General features: G+C 36.6%; 1 protein-coding gene across 5 annotated transcripts in view; it reads right to left on the minus strand.

The window, feature by feature from the left end:
- The window catches only part of wwp2 (WW domain containing E3 ubiquitin protein ligase 2), a 152,329-nt gene that overhangs the window by 35,998 nt on the left and 92,900 nt on the right, over nt 1-23,431 (minus strand). For all 5 annotated transcript variants that reach the window (XM_052028733.1, XM_052028729.1, XM_052028731.1 and 2 more), the window contains exons 9-12: nt 20,646-20,735; nt 18,332-18,506; nt 6,116-6,170; nt 3,372-3,453 (exon numbers count right to left, since the gene is read on the minus strand). In XM_052028733.1, coding sequence (XP_051884693.1) covers nt 3,372-3,453; nt 6,116-6,170; nt 18,332-18,506; nt 20,646-20,735 — 402 coding nt within the window. The remainder of the gene's footprint in view (nt 1-3,371; nt 3,454-6,115; nt 6,171-18,331; nt 18,507-20,645; nt 20,736-23,431) is intronic.

Genomic DNA, 23,431 nt, shown 5'->3' on the forward strand with positions numbered 1-23,431 from the left:
GCCTGCAGAATGTACTTACTGAACATAGCCAGATTCACAAGAATTCAAATCCTAGTGGTTTAGATATGAGTAAAATATTCAACTGCAACTGAACAAATGCCAGTTTATTTCTCCTCCAATTTCTTCTTTCCCCCACCCATTAAAGGCAGTGAATCAAACTAGGATATAGATCCAAAGGTGTTCTTACAACTAAAGCTCCACATACTCATATACATTTGTGACAATCGATATTGCAAATGTTCATATGTCATTGAATATATAGAACATGAAGGCAGAGTTGATTCCTAATTTCTTCTGTGATCTGCATTTGATCATTTTTTAAAAAATAATCAAACACATATCACAGAAGAAATTAACTACCAATGACAGTACAATTCAAAAAAAGTGTTTCAAAGATAACCCAATAACTGATTAAATTAAATCAATTTTGAAATTTAAGATACAATATTTTCAAAGTCGTTCAGTTGATTGAGCAATGAAGCCAGTTAGAGAGCAAAGGGACATGTAAAAACTGTGAAACGTAGGTCAGAGCTATAGCAGAAAACTGGAACAAAAAGAAGAATGTTTAAAATGCTCAATGCATCAGATGGTTTGGAACCCCCACATTTAAGGCAAAATTCTGGTGTTTGCCTCTGCCAGCAGTTTCGCACCTGCACACTGGTATCCAGCAGCAGAGCATGACCCAAGTGAATTCCCTAGCATTTACATCAGTTTTATCCATACCTGGCACAGGAACAACAAGTCCTTTCATTTAATAAAAACAGAAAATGCTGGAAATACTCAACAGGTCAGCTAGCAACTGCAGAGAGAGATGCCGCGTTGATGTTTTAGATCTATGATCTTTCATCAGAAAAAAGGCAAGTTAGAAATCAAATACATTTTAAATTGCAAAGGGGAAGGGGTGGAGAGAACAAAGGGCATCTCTGTGATGGGGTTCAGACCAAGAAAGACTGTGAATGATACTTAGTATTGGTGATGGCTGAGAGGGAGTGGTGAAAGCTTGTTATCCTTACCAGATCTGTCTGGAGAAGACGTACACAGGAAATGAACGAGAATCGAGGAGTGAGAAGGTGAAGCAATGATTCACTATGTACTTTAAGTTCAGTGTACTACATTTAGTGTTCACAATGTAGTCATCTCTATATTGGAGAAATCAAAACCAAACTGGGTGGCTACCTTGCAGCACACCTCCATTCAGTCACAAGGGTGACCTCTCACACCTGTCTATCTTTGCCTTCTTACACCTGGAGCATTAACTCCAATTTTTCTCTTTCCATATTTCCCACATGAAATGCTGAATGTTTATTCTTTTATTTCACATTTCCAGCCACTGCAGTATTTTGTATCCCACAATTCAAGCATTGCTTGTTTTTCTTTCCCCTCTGTTTTTATCTATCTCCTTCTATTTGCATCTCCTCCAAATAGATTAGCTATGATTACTAAGCCTTCACCACCTTCTCTCAGCCAGTACCAATACCATATGTGATATTCAATCTTGCTTGGTCTCCACCCAATTACATATATTCCCATTTTATATCTGCTCCTTCCCACTTCCCTTCACTTTAAAACATGTTTAATTTCTAATTTTTCATAGTACTGATGAAAGCTCATCAACCTGAAATGTAACTCTGTTTCTTTTTCAGTCTAAATAGATGTTGCCTGAGACGTTGCTTCCAGCATCTGTTGTTATGGTTTTTTTGCTTTTTGAAGCCCATTAAATTCAAATGGACAGGTAAAGCTGTGAGAGGGAAGAGAAAGGTACTTTACACCTTTTTAATTAATTGGGTTTATATTAATGTTATTAATTATTATGTTTTAAGTGACATGAAATTTACCTGTTAATAATTGGTAAAATGTTTAAAGTTAAACTGTTTTTTTAATCACTTTTGAATACTACTGAATATCAGAGTCTTTAAAAATCATTCTAAGTCCTTGAATGATTTTGAAAGACTCATATTCAGTAGCAAAGAGTCTGGCAAAGCAAGGGGTGCAACGTTGCTGGCAGTCAAAGTTCTTCAACAGTTACATGGGTGTATTTGATTAGATCCACCCATGTGATGTGATTATGTTGCAAAGGCCCACAACTGAGATTTTGTCTTGCTAGCTGACATTGGAAGATTTGCAAAGTTTTTCTAAATAAGCAGTGATCATAAGTGGTGAGCATTAGCAACAAATTCAGGTACACTGTATTTTGCTCTAATAGTGTTCAGTGCAGATAATTAGAAGACTTGACATAGGGTAATTTAAATACATGATATGAGGAATATTAGTATGGTTTTCAATTATTATGAACACGAGGAGTGAAAATGCTGGAACATGACAAACAGTGAAATGCAAAACATTTTCAAATAGTAGATAGACACAAGATAAATGTATAAATAATATAAAGAGGTGTAAAAAGGTCTGCTGAAGCATATACCAATTCTTTTCAAAAGTAAACATACTCTGAGCAAAATCTTAATATCTGAGTTCAAAATTGGGAACTCCAGTTAACTGCACTTTCCTTATGAATTCATAGCTGGTTCTCATATCAATCAGAGTGAACATAGCTAATTACAAAGGCTCTATCAGTATACTTTTCTTACATGCTCAGATTAAGCTACAGATCAGAGCCTGCATAGTTTTATTTTGAAGATCTGTTACTCTGTTTTAGTCTTGCACACAGTTCCTGTGGTTGTCAAGAATGGAACTTGTAAGCAGTAACCTCCAGTGCTGCTTGAGGCCATGTGCCAGGAGGTGCTCAGGAACAGCCTGGTGAAGACTATCCATTTGATTTTCCCTTGTTTCTTGCCAGAAGGTAGTTGGCTTAATCATAGTAGTTCTATGTAGACGACTCGCTGAAGTTACAGAGTCAGTAAAGCTTATGAATAGCAATGATTATGAACTAAATAAAGTTAATATAAAGATGCATGCATAGTTGTGCTCCAGCGTGAACTGTTATTGCTGCTCGTTTACATCTCTCCTTAAGTTGCTCCAATGCTATACTCCAATATCAAGTGTTAACCAGGGAAACCCAACCAAAACTTAAACATCTCATTCTTACAAAATCAGAGGAATGAGAAGAGCTGAAGTAAAGGCAAAGATTAAAGACACAAAATAGTTCCTAATTTTCCCCAAATAGGTATATAAAAAGTAATAGTGTTTAATTTGGCTGTAATCAGAATATTTAGCAGGTTTCCTAAGTATTTTCACATCTGTACAACAAGATATAATGCTGAAAATCATAATGAATAATACCAGTTTTGAATTTATTTTGATCAGGAGGGAGTGCCAGCAGGATGAGACAGTTGGTTTCAAAGACAGTTCATCAGGTTTCACCAAGATACCCTTCACCAGTTATTATTTATTTAAAATAGATTAACTGCACTTACCCTTGAGTCCTTGGATCCTCCCACTGGGTTGTCCGTGTATTGTGGTTAACAAAATAGACTCGTCCATTATCCTGGCGTTTCTCTGGGGACAGAGCAGTGAAGAAGAGGTTTTCAGGCATTTTTATTGACCTGACATCACAAACAATGTCACTTTTTAATTCTGTGGTTCTTTACTGATTCCAAATTTACCAGTTAGATATCTTGATGTGTTCTGTTAACTTAAAATGAGAGGAGCATACTGTAGTCAATAAAAAGTCAAATTAAGTAGTAAATGGAAAGATTTTTTTTTACTGTATCTGAGATTAGTAGAATCATACTATTAATGTTATGGATTCACATTTAGTACATGCTGGCAGTCAAACGTGTCTCTTACTGTAAGATCCTGTGCCACAAATGAACTACAAGTTTGTATGCATCAACCTAATAAAAGTCTGTCTGTCTCAGTCTCTGAAAAAACTTTTCCAGCTGTGTCACTGAATACTACAGGCCTTGAAATCCACTAAGGGTTTATAACTGTTATTTGTGGCCCCTTTCAAAATCACCACCTCTGAGAAACCTTACAAAAAGTGCATTTGTTCTGATACCGTAGATGTTCTCAGTTAACAAATTTTTTTGTGTCAGTAGAATTTCAATGAAACAGAAGTATTCTTTACTATGTGAGGAAACAGATGCTTTACCTGGTTAAAAACAAATCTTTCTTTTTGAGAATTAGATTGAAACATCATGAAAAACCAACAGCTCCTTATAATCCCTAGGCAATGAATGGATTATTGTATGTGCAAGAGATCTGCTTCTTGCCACCCACTCTGTGGTTTGTCAGCCTCATGGAACATGTATGTTATTTGTCACTGTGAAAACACTATAGAACTAAACAAACAATTCAGCCGAGTCACTAGTTAAAAAAGACATCTATTTCAACGTGCTGTGCAGTCAAAACGTACTTATACAGATAAAAGAGCTTTAACTGTTTAACCTTCACACTTTTAATTAAAACAAATCAACTCCAGATGAAAACTGGTTCAACTATGAGTACTGAGAACCCTTCAACTGACAGAAACATTTTTGAACCACTGTAGTCACTAAGACATTTTTTTTCAAAAATTATAAATACAAAAACCTCTGAATAAGTCAGGACTTATGAAATCCTGTTAACCTGCATAGACTTGGTTAAGCATATTAGTCTCAGCCTTCAGCAGAGTTGCTGGATGTGGCAAAGTTAAGGCACCAATGATTTAAGGAAGAGTTGAGGGAAGAATACAACAGACACGTGCCACGTCACTCTTCCTAAGTCTGAAACTCATGCTGCCAATTCACAAAGTAGCAACGTTACTGACAAACTGTGACTTCCCCATATCTGACCCACAGAACAGCTGTACATCATTGCTTCAGATGTGGATCAAGCTTAAGTAATGAACTTTCTTTGCAGACAAGACAATGCTTTCTGAATTATTGACAAGAAGCTGTTTATAAAATTTGTATGGCAATTAGATATTTTTACTAGAAAAAGGCAATGATCTTTAAATCAAAATAAAAAGAAAATCAAAGTGAGATGCAAGCCCCAAATTACATATTCTGGAGGGGAACCTAAAGTTTGGTAATAAGGCAATATCAGGAATTAGGATTATTGGGATATACATTTTCAGGATAATTCATCACACCATCATGTCAGAATGATAATCTGCTGGTTGCCAAGAACTGTAGATCACTACATCATCAATATAAACATTTAGGTATGTACATTCTTGTGTCACGATTAGATAGATCCACACTCATGATTCCCACACACGAACATCACTTGCTTATCATAGGTTTTAAAAAGCTTCCGACTTGAAACTAGGTACTTCCCCAAAGACTGGGAATATTAGAATGGCAACGTTCCTTAAGATGCTGCATCCTTTGAAATTTCAAAACTAACAATCAGAGGGTGGAAGCTAAAAAATAACCCAGTACCATTCAAGCATTAAATGATTCTGATCTTTTTCAGTAACTCTAATGCCGTTATCCCTGGAACAAAGTTTGCATAGGACCTGTAAGTTCACCTATTGTCCTACAGTACAGAAAGCAGCAAAAATGTTGAGAAAAACAGTAAACAAACATTAATTCTATTCTGGAAAATTCTGATATTACATCTCCAGTATAATATGATCAAAAAATTCCAACAAAAGTTCAAGCTCTCTGGTGCCTGACAATTACGATGCTCCTGCACCACTTTCTCCCCACCCCACCCCTCCCTAATGGTACAAATGGTAATGTGGTGGTGGCAGTTATAAAAAGGCATGCCATTTTTTTTGTTAGGGTACACTTAAATTCTTTTATCATATTGCTCATCATACTGGGACAAATATTTAATATATCATTAATACTGCATGCAGTCTTTGCAAAGCTAATAACTTTAAATTAGCATACCATCTAAAACTAGATCAACAATGGAAAGGCTGAAGTGAGAAGCAAAGTAAGACTTATAGCAACAAATTTCATTACTTAATTTGGCTTACTTCACTATTCACTAAGCCACATTCACTTGGCTTACTTGCACTATTGAGTTTGAAGTGAAAGACTGATTATATTTTGAGTAATCAAATTCCCTGTAATACAAATAAGTTCTGTCATTGAAATTCAAAGCACCCTAATTTTTAATGATAAGAAAATTCTTCTTGTTTACAACTATACAGCAAATGCATTAATAGTACATAGATTTGAGAAAGCTCAGAGCAAATTATCAAGTAACAATAATTTCTTCTTACCCCAGCCAGCAGGCAAAGGACCGAGTGCATCATTGTCAGTAGAGATTCCAGATGGCTATAACAACAAAAAAGATAGAAATCCAGCACATTGTTACTTGAGAGAATGGTTAAGATACTTATATAGTAGATAGCTATATCGCAACCTACTGTAGTAGTTTGTAGATTTCCCAACTTGTCTCTTCCTTTTTGATTAATACAGCAAACTTAGCAGCTGCAGAAATCTTCATCTTTCAAATATATGTTATGAAAGCTGAGGTTTTCTAAAGCAATTATGCCACTGCATAGAGTACAAGAAGCCCCAGCCAGAGAATTTTAAACTTTTTCACAGATCAATTATAAAACACTAACTGTACCAATGCTAGACTGACACTGTTGGCTCAGGCAGCTGAAATTGCACCAGTGCTGCTGTGCGTCTCTCTCTCTCTCTCTCCAAGTTCTATACACAGAAATCACAGGCTGTTCTAATGAAATCATTACCGCATGGTGTGTACGCCCAAGCTTCCTGCCTGCAGTGTGTGTTCAACCTTTCTCAATGTGGTGTTAATGTAAGCAGTATTCTGCTATGTAAATTAAAACTGAGGGGACATTCATGTTCTTTCCAGACAGACGCCCTTCCCTCCTATGAATGTTTTATTCATACTCACAAAAGCACCTTTATTCTGAATGTAAATGAATGGCAATGAAGTGGCTGCTCTGCCCCAACCAAGCTGTGCAGCTCAGAGTAAAGGAAACTGATCATGACTAATGTTTGGGTATTTACATTACTTGCACAGTGTTGTGCCAAAAGAACTTGGCATATTGTCTGGGATGAGCCATTTTGCACTACTTTTACAAAGTATTCAGCAGCAAAATCATCAAAATTGTGAATTCTCCTCAATCAATTTGCCATTAATTCCCCAGCATAAGATAAAGGCTTTTATAATATATTAAACTATGTATTTCATCACTGCTTTTTGCTTATGAATTTAAAGAAAGAATCAATGGCACTGATTTTGTTGCTCAAATGTTTGAATGCCCGTCTGTCATCCAAATTTCCAACTTGGATTTCAAGGAAAAGATAGACATGTATTTATGAACCACATTTTATGTTTCTTTCAGGATATTCCAAAGAACTTTATGGCCATTGAACTAAATTTGAGACTAATCTCTGTTGTAATGTAGGAATGGTGGCAGCCAATTTGCAAACAGCAAAATGTGAAAATGTCCAGATTAACTGTTTTGGTGATGCTGGTTAAAGATTGGACAAGTTACATGGGATAATTCTGTTTGCTCTTCTTTGAAATAGTGTCATGTCATCCTTTACATCTACCTGAAAGAGCAGATGGGTCCTCAGTTTAACAAATCATTTGAAAGAGGGCACTTCTAGCAGTGCAAGATCCCATCAATTCTGCATTGAAGTGTCAGCCTATTTTTTTTGTACTCAAACCTCTGCAGTGGTACTTGAACCCACAACACAGATGACCCCTGCATTACTGGGGCGGGGGAAGGGGTGTAGTGTTCCTAGAAAAAGGTCTGTATCACAATTCTCCATAATGCAAAGCCATGTCATCTATGCATGCGTCAAGAAACGCAAGCTGAAAAAAATTGTGTTTATTTATTTACCTTTTTCCAAATAAATTCTGTGAAAGAGAGTTTTATTTCACATCTCAAATTTTTGGGTAGTGATTTGTAAATTATATAGGGTGAATTTCTGTTACCAGAGTGGTCACCTGTATTCTGACTCAAAGGCAAGTGTGCTATCAATTGTGTAAGGGCTGAAAAGAGGATCGATCAACCTTGCCTGCCTCAACGGTGTGCAGGTGGTCAGTGCCTACTCAACAGCAAGTTAGATTCATTTTATTTCAACCTGGTCTTCCTATTCAATCAAATTTGCATATTCCTTTATAGAGGAAAACACAGTACCAACCCAAATGGTAAAAAGAATTTCCACCTCTAACCCAAAAAAATTAAGCAAAATTATTGCTTTAGTAAAGAAATTTTCACAAAAGGATATTATCCTTCTTTCACATGGAAATTCCACGACTCAGCAGTTGGACATTTTGTTTTAAAATATTTTTACACATTCAGAGAAATACTGCTAAATTAATTATACAAGTAAAAGGTTAAAATGGCAACATCTGAGACACTTGACCTTGGGCAGGCCCTCCATAAGTTCAAACTGCATACTATTGCAATAACTCTGCCTTTGCCAAGATGATGTTTGCATTGTTTTCTCTTAAAGGAACTTCCAAAGCATTGGAACTTGCTCTGCCTGTGAATGTGGTTCATGGAATCTGAGGCAGAGCACTTGCAGTTCATTTTATAGAAACATTACAATAAAATTAAAAGCTTTTTCAATGTCAAGCAGAAAAATTGTAATTGTCATTTTAAATTCAAATTCTACCTATAATACCACCATATGTCAAGATGTAGGTGCTTTGCATCAGATGAGAATCCCAATGTTTGTTATCCAGGAAGAAATCATCACTCTTAGTACGGATAATTTGGAAAAATCATTCAGTCAGATATTGTTCTTGCTCTTGCTTTTTATTTCTTCTGAAGCCATGCCAGCACATACGGTACTCAGATAAAGAATCACTTTTTTTAGATTTGACTGTGGAGCAGGATCAGGTGGCATTTCTTCAGTTAGGACATTACAGTCCTCTGCAGCCTTTTGCAACAGAATCAGCTGCCTCTTGTACATAGAAGTAATACTTTGTCAGAAGCTCTCAATGTCACCAAGACCTTAACTTCTTTTGACACTGGTTCCTTCAGCCAGACACCACAGTTTGTTATTCACACCTGCAGTGAGCAGTCATGAAGTGGCTGTTTGCAAGGCTGATCAGCACATGGTTTTCTCGACTGACCTCAACAGAGAACAGAAAAATGTTGGAGACTTCTTGTGACTGGTTTCTCTCCATTCTAAGCTGGTAGCTTCACATATGTTGCATTCAGGCTATTGGAACACCAACTTACAGAATTCATTAATAGAATAGGGCACTCTTCCAATTCATAAAAGATGATCAACAATCATAAGAATACCATTGTGACTGTGTGATTCCCAAGGAGAAGATAACATTATAATTTATCCGGTAAACCTCAATCAAAACACAATATTCAACCTTTGGTCAAAATGGGATGGTAATTACAAGGACAAATGGATATTCTCTACTTCCTGGCTTGATGCCCTTAGGAATTCTTCAATTAACTGGCTGCTCTGCCTCCTTGCTGACATAAATGTTGCTGGACACAAGAGGTCCCATGAATGATAGAAAAATAGGGGGCCACGTGGGAGGGAAGGGTTAAATAGATCTTAGAGCAGGATAAAATGTCGGCACAACATTGTGGGCTGAAGGGCCTGTACTGTGCTGTGGTGTTCTATGTTCTACATCCCCTTGAACTTGCATCTGTTGGCAACAGATGTGAAATCCATGTCAAAGAAACAGCTTTCTTCTGGGGTGGTTGCAAGCTTATTGTTTCACTGTTGTCTACAAAATCTTAGCAAGTATACAGTTGAAGCAAGATAATTGACAAAATAATCACTGAGTGCACAACAGAGGTTCTGAAACAGTCCTCTGCATCATGACTTTATGCTATATATTGTATAACATCACATTACAGAGGGCCATCCATTTGAAGTAGGCAAAGGAACAGATAAGAACTAGTCACTCTAATAGTGGTTGCAGAAGGAGAGTGAGTTCAACACAACCAGAGATACAAAGGACTAGTCATTCTAATGATATGTTCAAATTACACAGAATCTCTAAGGATTTGCAGTCCTTGGTACAATCTTCACCACTCCTGCCATTCTGCGTTAGACAATTGAGAAAAGTTCTATATCAATGAAATATGAACAATGTTGCTTCCAGCCCACAACACAGAACAAAGCATGAAAAATGTATGTGATTAATTTAGGCAAAATCCATAACAGTTTCATTTCTCACCAGTGATCAAACTTTAGATTCCTTAAAAAAACACTACCCTAAAAGGTCTCAACAAACTGGTTGAAGTCTGATGTTGCTCATATTGGGACCCTTAAGATGCCACTGTTGAGCAATTTTTGAACACCCAGGTATTTGTGAGGCCAGTTACTGATTACAACAATTCAGCTGTTGGAAGAGAGTTTGCGCTAATTTATTTTCTAGGACCATGGCTAAAGTGAGTTCAGGAGAAGGCAAAGCAATAGATAATACTGATATCTCGAGAGACACAAACTTATTTTGCATTGGTTGTGCCATTACCTGGCCCATGGACTGTGTCTTACCAATTCTACAGCAAAACTGGTATTGGAGGGCAAGGACAGAAGGAGTTGCAGACAAGCATGTGATTATCAGAGCGTTTCATATTGCTACGATCTTTTCAGTGCCTCACAAGCAAAAATCCAAGCCAGGAATGCAATTTCTTTTTGAGAGGTGCACCCCCCTTTAAATAAGGCTGGTATTCTGTGCAAAATATTGATATTTACTCAATTCACAACACAACTGGGACAGTGCTCAGTCAGTCAAGTGCTAATTCAGTCAAGGAGGCACAGTTGCCCAGCCTAAAAGTTAAGAGATTCTTGAGTTTTGACCACCCATAAGACTTCTCTTCTCACTGTAAGACTCGTGCTCAGAGTTAAAAATTCTGGAAGTTTTAAAAGCTAAAAGTCAACAAAAATTTTAAGTTTAGTTTTTTAATAAGCTGGTTTTAAATGTGTCAGTTACAGCTTTATAGACTTTTCAATATTTCAGGTTTAATAGAAATGTCACCAAAGGGTATTGGACATTGGCAGTTATTTTTAGACATCTCTTTCCAGAAAAATAAACCAATGTGTCTAACTTATAGCTGAACAAATGGCTGCTGTCAAAGGGCTTTGAACTGCTTTTGAATGTCTCTGACCATCAGAGATATTTGAGAAATATAAATATAAGAATATTTATTATTTAAAATAATAAAAGGTTCTTGAAACATATTTAAGTGCCAGAAATTAATTAAAAACATTATGATTAAGTAAAATATAGAAAAATAAAATATACACCTTTCCACTTGAGGTTGACAATCTTGCATGTTGCTATCTCACCTCAAGTATGTTCCTGACTTCTACTTTGGACATAAAGGCATGGAAATCAGTAACTTGCAAACCCATTCATTGCAGTTAGTCAGAGGTTCTCTGTAGAACTGGCTAAAAATCAGTGGGTTCTATTTAAGTTTCATTAATGAAGTTTTCCAAAATCCCATAACTTATTTTGAAGGATTAAGGCATCAAATATGAAGGAAATAAGTCAAAATAGTTTCTTTTGTATTTTGCCAGCATCTTTTGTACTTTATGAGCAGAGATTTTGTAATTGCTGACAAGAGCAGAGAAAGTAAGAGCAGATTTTAAATTAAAATTTATGAATATTTCACCATCACCTTTCTCCCTTCTCTTGAAACTGTTTTACAATGAATTGGATAGGGAAGGAGAGTTAAAATTAAATAGAAAATTAATATAATTTTCCCCAAGTAGAAAAATCTAAAACTTTTTATCCAGTTTTCTTTAACAAAGTTTATGACTAAAAAGGTCGCATTTGAACTTGGGTACAAAAGTACAAGAAAGGAATTTTCCATTTCCTTTTGTATGTACTATAAGTGGAATCCATCCCGTGAGTATTGTACTTACTAGTGTTTACTAATAATTAGCATTAATTTTCAGCAAAATACCAGTCTTAAAAAGAAAATGTGACTGAGAGGAAGTTAGTTATTTAGAAACTTTCATCTCAAAGAACAAGTTTCAAGTAGGTAACAATAGATGTTAGCTCTTAAAACTATCTACTTCAGAATAATACATTCTAGTGTTTCTCATCCAATTCTCTGAGATATTTTCATTTATATATATTTTTAGTTTTCAGACATCACGTGGTCCATTCTAAACCAAAAAGTCACATTACTGAGATGATTTTTTCTGTGAAGAAACCATTCAGATTTATAGATTACAGAAATGGCTGATTTTGAGGCAGATGAAGAAAGTGAAACCCTGGCCTGAATCTTTCATTAAGAAGCTGTGTATATACTGGGTTCAGTCACTACCTCCTTCATGGCAAATGTTCTATAGGACTAGTAAATGGTAAACAGTACAAGTGTTGAAATAGAGAACTAATCCTAACCCTAATGCTCTAATATTTTCAAGTTTCTGTTTGCAGATTATGACTGGTAGAATGAAGTAAAAGGAGTTTGAAAGAGAAACAAAACAGTTGCATGTCATATTATCCGAACCAAAGAAAAACATATACATTTCAACATGATTCACCATGCACTACAAAAATGCAGAAATAATTTATCCATAAAATGTCCCTATATAGAAAGGCCTGAAATAAGATAATTCATTAACGCAAAACTGAGAATTTTTGATCTCACCTTTGCAACACAAAATCTATTTGTATCTGTGTTAACTGGCCAGTGATTTTCCACTCCCAAAAACCAATGGTTACCAAATTGTGATCTGGTAAGCACAAAAACAAATTCTAACCAATGTATTTCAGATCCTAAATTCATTTTACTGTCTTATTCATAAATAGATCACAATATGGAGAATTGAAATCATGATTATAGCTGCAATACCCAATACGCCAAACCACCTTTCCTCAAAAGTCCACACTTCTTAACAAGTATCAATATCTCTTTTGTTCACTAATGCAGACTGCACAGCCATTACATTCCACAGTCTACTATATCACCCACAAAACTTATTTCATAATAAAGGTTTTGTAAGAAAAACTTGAATGTTGTTTTCTCTGACAAATATATTTAAAAAATTAAATATGGTGGAATTCCATTGCTTTAAATCAAGCTAGAAAAGACTTGTAAAAATCAGCCTTGACAGCTCAAATTTTTTCCTGTTAGAATGAAATTGAAAAACTTAAACTACAATTTTAACACATGCTTTGAAAATGGGAATCCACCATCAAGCTGCAGTCTTCAAATCACTCACCTCTAAACTATCACATACAATTTGCAAAACTTAATTATAAAGTTGAAATACAGTAACAATGTATCAAACCATTCTTTGGGAGTAAAATTAAAATCGTAATCATTCTTTTTTCCTTAAATTTATAATATATATGTTCATTTCTTCTAAACTGCAAATTGTACTTTACAGTTTTTTTCTCTGATGCTTCAGCAAGATGCCATATAGGATATTTGAAGAAATGCAATATCACAAAATAATGACACCATTTACTGTTGGGAATAGTGAATGTTATGAATACGGGTATCTTACTTCTTATAAAAACAGGAAAATGGCTGATAAAATTACTAGATTATTTCTAAAATCATGGAATTATATAGTACCCAGGAAGTTTCATAAGGAATCTATTCAATATATTTACATAAGATGAACAGTGACCTCATATTAGACATTTACAAAATGATCATCAAATTTAAAACATTATGCACAAAGTAAAAACTAAGTGAAATGTAACTGCTCAATATAAACCTCTCACCTAACAAGCTGAACCATCAGCCAACCAATTCTTCTCACACTACCTCATTCATTCACATACAATCCCCTCTGAGTTGTGTTCCCTGCCTCAAATTACTTCAGCATAATAATCAACTCATTACAGTTCTGATCTGAAATGCCATTATCTATTAAGCTCCCTCCTTTTCCAGAAATAGATAACCATTATAATTTAGCCATTATAATAAGACCTGCCCCTACACCTCCTCCCCCACCACCATCCAGGCCCCTAAACAGCCCTTCCAGGTGAGGCACTCTTTCACATGTAAATCCCACAGTGCCATTTATTGCATTCAGTGCTCCTGATGTGGCCTCCTCTGATCAGTGAGACCGGACACAGATTGGGCGACTGCTTTGCTGAGCACCTTTGCTCCATCTGCCATGCCAGCCGGGATCTCCCAGTGGCCAACCATTTCAATTCCACTTCTCATTCCCACACCGGCATGCCTATCCTCAGCTTTCGCCTCTGTCAAGTTGGAAAATGCAAATCAGAGGAACATCACCTCATATTCCGTCCGGGCAGTCTCCAACCTGGGAGCATGAACATCAAATTCTCAAATTTCTAGTAACCACTCCTCCTCTGTCCTTTATTCCCCTTTTCCTTTTCCCTCCCCTCCTGATACACCTGGCCCCCATCACCTTCTCTCTTGCCATCATCCACACACTCCTCCCATGAGTTCCCCTTCCCACCTCCCTCCCTTTATTCCATGCTCCACCTTCCTCTCCTATCAGATTCCATCATCTTCAGCCCTTTGTCACCTTCACCAAGCACCTCCCAATGTCTAACATCATTCCCACTCTCAGCCCCTCCCTCATCTGCCCATCACCCACCTCACCTAGATCTACCTATCACCTGCCAGCTCTTGCTCCACCTCTTTCCTCAACCTTTTTATACTGGCTACTTCCCCTCTTTCTTTCAGTCCAGATAAAGGGTCTCGACCCGAAACGTCGACTGTCCATATCCCTCCATAGATGCTGCCTGACCTGCTGAATTCCTCCAGCTCATTTTTCTCATTTGACTCTGAAATTACTTTGAACATAGAACAATACACCATGTTGTGCCGACCTTTAAACCATGCCTAAGACTAATTAACCCCTTCCTCCCACATATCTCCCTATTTTAAATTCCTCCATATGCTTATCTAACAATCTCTTGAACTTGACCAACGTATCAGCCTCCACCACCACACCAGGCAGCGCATTCCATGCACCAACCACTCTCTGGGTGAAAAACCTCCCGCCGATATCTCCCTTGAACTTCCAACCCATTACCTTAAAGCCATGCCCTCTTGTATTGAGCATTGGTGCCCTAGGAAAGAGGTGCTGGCTGTCCACTCCATCTATTCCTCTTAATATTTTGTATACCTCTATCATGTCTCCCCTCATCCTCCTTCTCTCTGATGAGTAAAGCCCTAGCTCCCTTAGTGTCTCCTCATAATCCATACTCTCCAATCCAAGCAGCATCCAGGTAAATCTCCTCTGCACCCTTTCCAACGCTTCCACATCCTTCCTATAATGATGCAACCAGAAATGGACAATTTGAATAACTATAAATAAAAAAATACTCTGAAAACCCAATTCTATTGACTTATATACCGAAGTTTCCCAAAGAGAAACAAAAACTAGAGGATATATTACATCCATAAATCTAAGAAATTAATATGTTTTTACAAACTATGACAATGTAAATGGTAAAGATAAAGTGCAAAGGATCAATAAGGAGAAAAGGAATTAAATTACTGAGAAAGCAAGATAAATGACAGAGGAATTAAAGACCAGTTAATAGGAGGGGGACAATAGTCAGGAAAATTGTTTAAAGTAATGTTTTTCAAAATACAGCGGCATAAAAAACTTCCATACTGAAATGCATGGAAAACACAAAACCTCTCACCATGAAAAATGATATTAGTTTGCTATAAAAGACATTGAACCCAAATGGAAAAATAAATATTCATCTTTTTAAACTGACAGTTATAAAAGGAAAGAAAATCATGTCAATAGGTAGACAGTTTCTCCTAAGTATGACAAAGCAATTTACACTGCTTCAGTTGAACCTGCTGAGGATTGCCAGGATAAACGAGCTATAGACTTTGGCTGTCTTTCTAATTATGACTAAAAACCCTAACATTGATGATTTTGTTGGCTGACCACCATAATGATGTGAATTACATTATCATTTGGATGGCTTAATTTTTCCACTCTGAATGTCTGAAAGAAAGGTTTTAACCAGGAGTCTGAATTTTCTTTTTTAAACAGTTGTTGTTATACTCACATAAGCAGTAATTAATGTAGTCTAAACTCATGCAGTACAGGAATAGGCCCTTTGGCTTACTGTGCCCATGCCAACCATCAAGTACTTATCAATACTAATCCCATTAACTAGCACCTGATCCTTAGCTTTCTGTACCCTGGTGGCTCAAGAGCTCTTAAATATTGTAAGGGTATCAACCTCCCACTAAGGCAGTGCGTTCCAGATCGCAAACACCTTCTGTTGAAAAACTTCTTCCTCAGATTCATTCTAAGCCACTTATCTTTTATCCAAAACCCTTGGACTCTAGTTTTAAATACCTTTTTTAAAAGACAGGATGATATAAAAAAGATCATAATGAAAACCAATGTCAGACACAAAATTTCTTACAATGAAAAATAATATTTGTTTACTATCATAAAAGCATGATTCAATGATCAGCAAAACAATTGGGGAGTTAAGTAGGCTAAATAATGCCATGTATTTTCCTGCAAAAGCTAATATAATGCAAGATCCAAGATAGTAAAAAAAGTGCAGTGGAGAGAAGTGACAATAGAAGGCAACACCTTCTCAAATTAGATGACATGATGCAACCACCCAAGGCAGGCTAAAACACATAAAAAGTCCAGTAAAAGTTGAAAGGGGGTGCCACACAGACGTATAACCAGACACACAGGATGGGAATAAGACAGAAATTAATGATAAACTGCACCACAACCTCCATTGCACGAGCACAGACTTTGGTCATCTGAGGAAATAAATGCTTGATGATAAAGACCCCAAGCACAGCACAAAGTTCATGCTCTACTGGACAACAGTGTTCTCTCCCCTCCTGTATGCACCTGAGATTTGGAGACCTTACAGTAGGCAGCTGGACAGATGCAACTAATGCTGTCTCCATAAAAACCTCTGAACCTATTGGCAGTATAAATGAACCCACGACAGCAGCTGACCAAAATCCCCAGCATCAAGATTCTAATTTTACTCAGCCAACTCCATTGGATGTGCCACACCATTCCTAGTTCCTTCACAGCAAGAAAAAACCTCAAGGATGTTTTTAAAGACTTTAAAAAAATGTAGTATCGTCACTGATTTGTGGAATTCCAGGACTATGGGGAAGAGGCATCTAGAAATGCATTCAGAACTTCATGTCACCTCACCGAGATCACACAGAAACCCAGCATAAAAAGCAAAAGGAGCAAACTGTGTCCCAAACACCCACCCACCCACCCATTCTATCAATTACCTTCCTGACCTACATTTGGATGAATCTGTGGATTCTACATAGACCTCATCAGCAACCTCAGAACCCAGAGAAATGGAATGGAAGTAAGTGATCCCTGATCTCAAGGGATTGCTTAAGAAAGTGTGAAATCTTGGATGTGCTTGATACCTACTTGCTAATATCTTGCAATATATTAGTGAATAGATATCGGCAAGCTTCTAATATTCCTGAGATAACAATTCTCAGAAGCAAAATTGATGATACAGTAGACAAAAATACTACAATTCTGATAAAGAATCTCAGATCTGAAACATTAATTGCTTCTATTTCCACAGAAGCTGCTTGACCTGGTGAGTGATTCTAGCATTTACTGTTTTTATTTCATATTTCCAGTATCTGCAATTTTTTATAATCATGGACAACAATCATTTATAGATTAAAACAAAGGCATCATACAAGCCCATACCTACAGAAGTTGTCTACCTAGATCTAGAGTAGTACATATTAAGAAAAGATAAGAAATAAAGGAAGATGAGATGGTTGGGTGGAAGGAGACACTATAACATATTTTCTTATATTTCAAAGTGATTTACAGGTATTAAAATGGTGCACTCATTATCGTTTCATATAAAACACAATATCCCAATTTGCATCCCTCTACAAATAGCCACTAATAAAATAAAAGTTGGTGGTGCTGATTATCAGATGTGCTTGGGGATATATTTTGGGAATTGTTTAGAAACTTGATCAAGGAAAATAAGGATCAGGAGTCCTCAGAAGAGTTGTGTCACTGTTAACAGAAAATTCAGATTTCTCTGTCAAGAGATGCTTTCTTTATCAATAATTATCTTACGAAAGGCTAATGTCTACAATATTGCACCAGCAAGGAAAACATTAGGGAATAATATGCCTCAGACTATTCTCAATCACCTTTTAATGTCACAGAACAATATTGGTAAGGTCTGGAAGCAGATACCTGTCATGAACTAAATAGTGTGGGGTACAGAGGCCCAGAGGGTTAAATAAATTATAACAACAATTATATATAACATAATACACACTTATGCAGTCTATAGTTGCATTTCATCAAAATAAATATAAATTATTGAATTAATTGAGCTTATAGTTTATTGCACAATGAAGAACCAATCCAGCAGTTCTGTATACATTTACACTTGCATGTTAGAAAGCTCAATATTTATCTGTATAGAGATCAAAAATGAAAATAATGCATTTCTTTCAAAACCATTGAGAAGAGGGTTTAAAAACAAAAACAATATGTCAGCTTACTTGATATAAAAACCTTTGGTTGAAATGTTGCATAGCTCCCTGCAATTGATTTCTTTGGGATTGCCATTGCTCAAAGTTTCGGACAGATTCAGCTGTTGGACGCTGCCATGTTGTTGTCCTGGTGTTATGGTCCACATAGTAAAATCTGCCACGTTGATCGACTCGTTTTTCCCAGCTTGTAAAGTAAAATCAAAGATTAAAGCAAAATTTTCAAACCATGTAAAACCATGTAAAATGCCAAGCAGATCTGTTGCAAAGAAGATACTGCAACAGGTCTTACTAACCTGGGCCTGTGTTATCTTTAGTATCAGAAGCATTTGCCTCTGCTTTCTTTCAGAAGCCACAGTTTGAAGAGATTGCCTGGGGAGCTTTAGATTGGCACATTAGCTTTTGTAATATTAGCTGATCTTATCAGCAGAATGGAACCAAAAAAATACTGGATACCTGTAACCAGATGGGCTCCATAGCTAATGCAAGGTTAAAGACGATCATAGGAAATGTCGTTATTGCATCAAATGAGTACTGCTTGGAATCTAGTACTGAAAAAGATTGCTGTGTTCCTCCAATTCTGTCCTCTTGTGAATCACTGAATTTAATTGCTCCATCATTAATGGCTGCGTCTTCAGCTGCCAAGGCCTTAAAGTCTGTAATTCCCAATCTATATTTCTCCTTTCTTCCTTCCTCTCCTCATTTAAGCCACTCCTTAAAACCAATCTCTCTGACCAAGTCACATGTCCTAATATTTCCAAATGTGGCCCAGTGTTGGTTTACTCAATAATACTTGTTAAGTGCCTTGGGATATTTTGTTACATTAACAACATTGTAAAGATATGTTGTTATTCTTTTTTCTTCTGACATAGAAATAGTCAACACATCAATAGATAAAAATTTTAAGGTGAAGCAGGAAAGCGATCAGACCTGAGAATCAAAAATCTGCAGATGGAAATCTTAATATAAGAATAGAAAATGTTGGAAATGCTCAACAGGACAGGCAGCATCAGTGGAAAGAGAAACAGGAGAGGATTCCAACTCGAAATGTTAACTGTTTCTCTTGCCACAGATACTGCCTGACCTGCTAAGTGTTTCCTGCATTTTCAGTTTTTATAAGAAATTGGATCTGCTTGCTAGACAATGCAAGAGACAAAATCCAAATAAAAATACCAAATATGTAATGATGCACTTTAAACTTAGTGTACAATAATTAAATAATGTGGATTTTTTGCTTTTATCACATAAGAACATCAAGATCTGTAGATACCAGTAGCTTAAGAAAGCTACTTAATGCAAAAAAGATATTAAGATGAAACAACACGTATAATTATAATTTGCTTTAAAATTCTGTGCATCTTAATTCTTTGTTGTACCCAAGATTTTATTTTCAAAACCACTACAGTGCAATTTTAATAGTCAAGTCTATTAGCTTCTTGTTCTAGTTTTTTAATTAATAGGCTATGTTAACAAGTTAAAGCATACAGTGAAAGCACAATTACTGCACTCCAATCACACTCAATCTCAATCATCATTGAGAAAATGTACAGGTAAATGGAGGCCAGCTGGTAACTGATTATTTTTTGTTCATTCTCCTGATAAGATCAGTTAATATTACAAAACCTAATGTGCTAATCTAAAGCACCCCAAGCGAAGTTTGGCTGTTAAAACAAGTGCAGCATATGTTTCTGAAACTAAACACAGCATGGGGTGGCAAACCCAATCATCCTGTAACTTAGAAATTGAGATAAAAAGATAACAGTAATAAGATGATGTTGGATTCAACAACTGCTCCACAGATGAAATGCTAACATCTAAACAAAGACAAATTCATTTTAAACATTAATAAAATTCAGCAATGATTCCAAACAATTTCATTGGAGGCAAAACAAACTCACTGTGGCTGTGTCTTCCACATTTGTAAAAGGGGACTTGGAGAGAACAGGATATCTCTTTGTTCTGTCACAGGTCTGGCAGGTGGGGTAAGCATGAAGTGCATCAACTATATTGTGGCTGAGAGAGGGCCGAGTTTCTGACAAGTACCAACACATTCACATTTTAGGACAACAATCAACATTGTAGTTGAGGTGAGGAAGGTGTGTGTGTGCGTGCATGTGGAGTGGGGAAGAGAGTGCAGAGGGATTCTCAATTTTCAATTTAATTTGATAACTGTTTTCTAAAACAAGGTCACAGTGAGAAATCACGGTCCCACTTTAATTAATGGATTGATTTTGCAGAAGGATTTCAATGGTAAAACAATTCTAAAAGTGCACACTTCTTTCAAAAAAAGATATTTTGAATTAAACTCATTTTAGCTGGAACATACCCTGGAGGCAGAGGTCTCTCCCATGTGGTAGTTTTGGTGTTGTGGTCCACATAGTATACTCTTCCAGAAGGAAGCACTCGCTGTTCCCATCTGTAAGAAAAACCAGAGGTCAAAAATAATGCAATATTAAATGGCTTTCAATATTTCTGATAATAAATCTACATTATTGCTACAAAAAACAGATTAACCACTCATGATCCTAGATAGTATTACTTGCTTAACAGGAGCCAAGTGCTAAAGCATAACATTACCCTGCTGAAAAAACTGGCATTAAATGGACCTTTTATATTAAAGAAATCAAACCAATTTAAATCAATCATTCATCCCCTTTTCTCTCAAGGAATAATTTGTTTGAAGAACTTCTTAAAAAATGTATCCTTCCAGATGAATGACTGGTTTCTTCCAGCATTTGCAACTTAATAACCTGATACCTTGTTAACCAAAATAAACAAAACTATGATTCATTTTGATTTACAAAGATGCTCTGATAGAAGTCACTCTTTTGACTTTCGTACAATCTAGCAGCTAAATAAAGCCAGTCCTGAAAAAAACACAAAGGTACAACATTAGAATTACAGAATCATACAGCACAGGAGCAGCTCATTCGGCCTAACTTGTCCATGATGACCAATGGACACCCTTCCTTATTAACCCCATCACTCAGCACTTGGTCCATAGCCCTCTTTGCGTAAGCAATTCAAGTGCTTGTCCAGGCACTTCTTAGATGCTGTCAGTAACCTTGCTTCAACCACTCTCTCAGGCAGTACAGTCCAGGTACTTATCACTCTCTGGGTGAAAAAGGTCTCACTCAAAGCCTGTCTAAATTTCCTCCCAATTACCCTGAACCTATGTCCTCTAGTTCTATCTACCTCTGATGCAGGGAGAAGTTTCCTGCAGTCCAACCTATCTATACCCCTCATAACTTTAGATACCTCAATCCTTTGCTCCAGGGAGAATACCACCTCCAGTCTCTCCTCATAACTGAACTGCTCCATCACAGTTCTTTTAGTTACTTTTAGAACTAAAGATTATTATACATCTAACAAAGGTGTAAACAGCCTGCATCTTGCTGAAAATTTCCTTAGTGCCATATATCAACCAAATTTCTTAATTAGCTTCTATTTTCTTTCTAGTTACTGAGTTAAACTAAAATGCAAACAAATTAAAATCAACCTGATAGCTTTGAGGAAAATTAATTGTGCAGCTGGTTAAAGAAAATGCTTCTTGTTGAAGCATTTCAGCAATCATTCATGATTCTTAAAGTAAAGTAAGTACGAGAGGACATGGCTTTAGGGTAAAAGGGGTAAGGTTTAGGGGGAACATTAGGGGGAACTTCTTCACTCGGAGAGTGGTGGGGTGTGGAACAAGCTGCCATCTGACGTGGTATATGCGGGCTCTCTCTTAAGCTTTAAGAATAAATTGGATAGATACATGGATGGGAGAGGTCTGGAGGGTTATGGACCGAGTGCAGGTCAATGGGACTAGCAGAATAAAGTTTTGGCATGGACTAGAAGGGCCGAATGGCCCGTTTTCTGTGCTGTCATATTCTATGGTTCTCCACCAGAGTGCTCAAACTAAAATCTTTCAGTTGTTACAAATCAATGAACTAAAAATTATTCTTTGTCTATGTGTCATTTGTCAATCACATTGTGTAAGCTGTCAAATGAATGCCAATATTGTGCATACTATATGGAAAAGTGGTAAAAAGACAAGGACCAAAATGCTCATTTACTCTCAATTACAAAATATGAACTATTACACGAAATATCATCTGATCCCTAGAACTGTCAAATTGTAATTTGTTTTAAAATTCTGTGTATCTCAATTCTTTATTGTATCCAAGATTTTATTTTCAAAACCACTGCAGTGCAATTTAATAGTTAAGTCTATTAGCAAAGTGGAAGAATTTAACTCCTTCCAAACTGCACCACGATTTAACAAGATCAAGGATTACTGTACTGGACTGAAATTTCAATTTTCCCATCTATCTCCTTTAAAATAATTAATGGTTTTTACTATCTTACTGGTTTATAGCAAATATCTCCAATAATCTATTGGGATTTTTTTTTTCTTTCTCTAACATCCTCATTAATTCTTTTTCTCACCTCACAAGAGCCTTCGATTCTGTCAACTGACAGGAACTGTAGAGAAATTGGATGTTCTCAGAAAATCATCTGCATTCTACATCTGCTACAATGATGGCATGCAAACTATAATTCCAACTAATATCCACCAATCCCAGTGCAGAGTGGGGTCAAGCAAGACGGTGTCATCACTACAACCTATAGCACCTCAAATCCTCCAACTTCCTGCTGGAGAGGAGCTAATCCAAAAGATGAAGAGAATTCAATCTTCATTTCCTCCACTGCAGGACAAAGATCATTCCAACCTCATTCAACAAGCTCCAGTATGTGGAGCTTGCAGAATCTGAGCTTCAAGTCATTGTTGATTCATTCATAGGCATACTTGAGAGAATGGGCCTAACACTACACATCTACAAAACAAAGGCCATCTGCCAACCTGCTCCTGCTGCACACCTTTACACAAGAGATTATCAGGAAGACAGAAGAAATGCTTCAATGCTGTCTTCAAAACCTTGTGGGAATCTCTGGCCCTTACCCATCAAAATGAAGAAGACGGCACTGAGAATCTCAAGTTTCTTATCTGCTCTCTTAAATCAACATAAAAAATCTCAAGGTGCTTTTTGTTTTGAAAGAACAGGAGAGTTATCCCTGATGACTGCTGTTTGTAGGAGCCTGCTTTACTCTAATTGACTGCCACACTTC

Source organism: Pristis pectinata, chromosome 13 (genome assembly GCF_009764475.1).
Source record: "Pristis pectinata isolate sPriPec2 chromosome 13, sPriPec2.1.pri, whole genome shotgun sequence".
NCBI lineage: Eukaryota > Metazoa > Chordata > Chondrichthyes > Rhinopristiformes > Pristidae > Pristis > Pristis pectinata.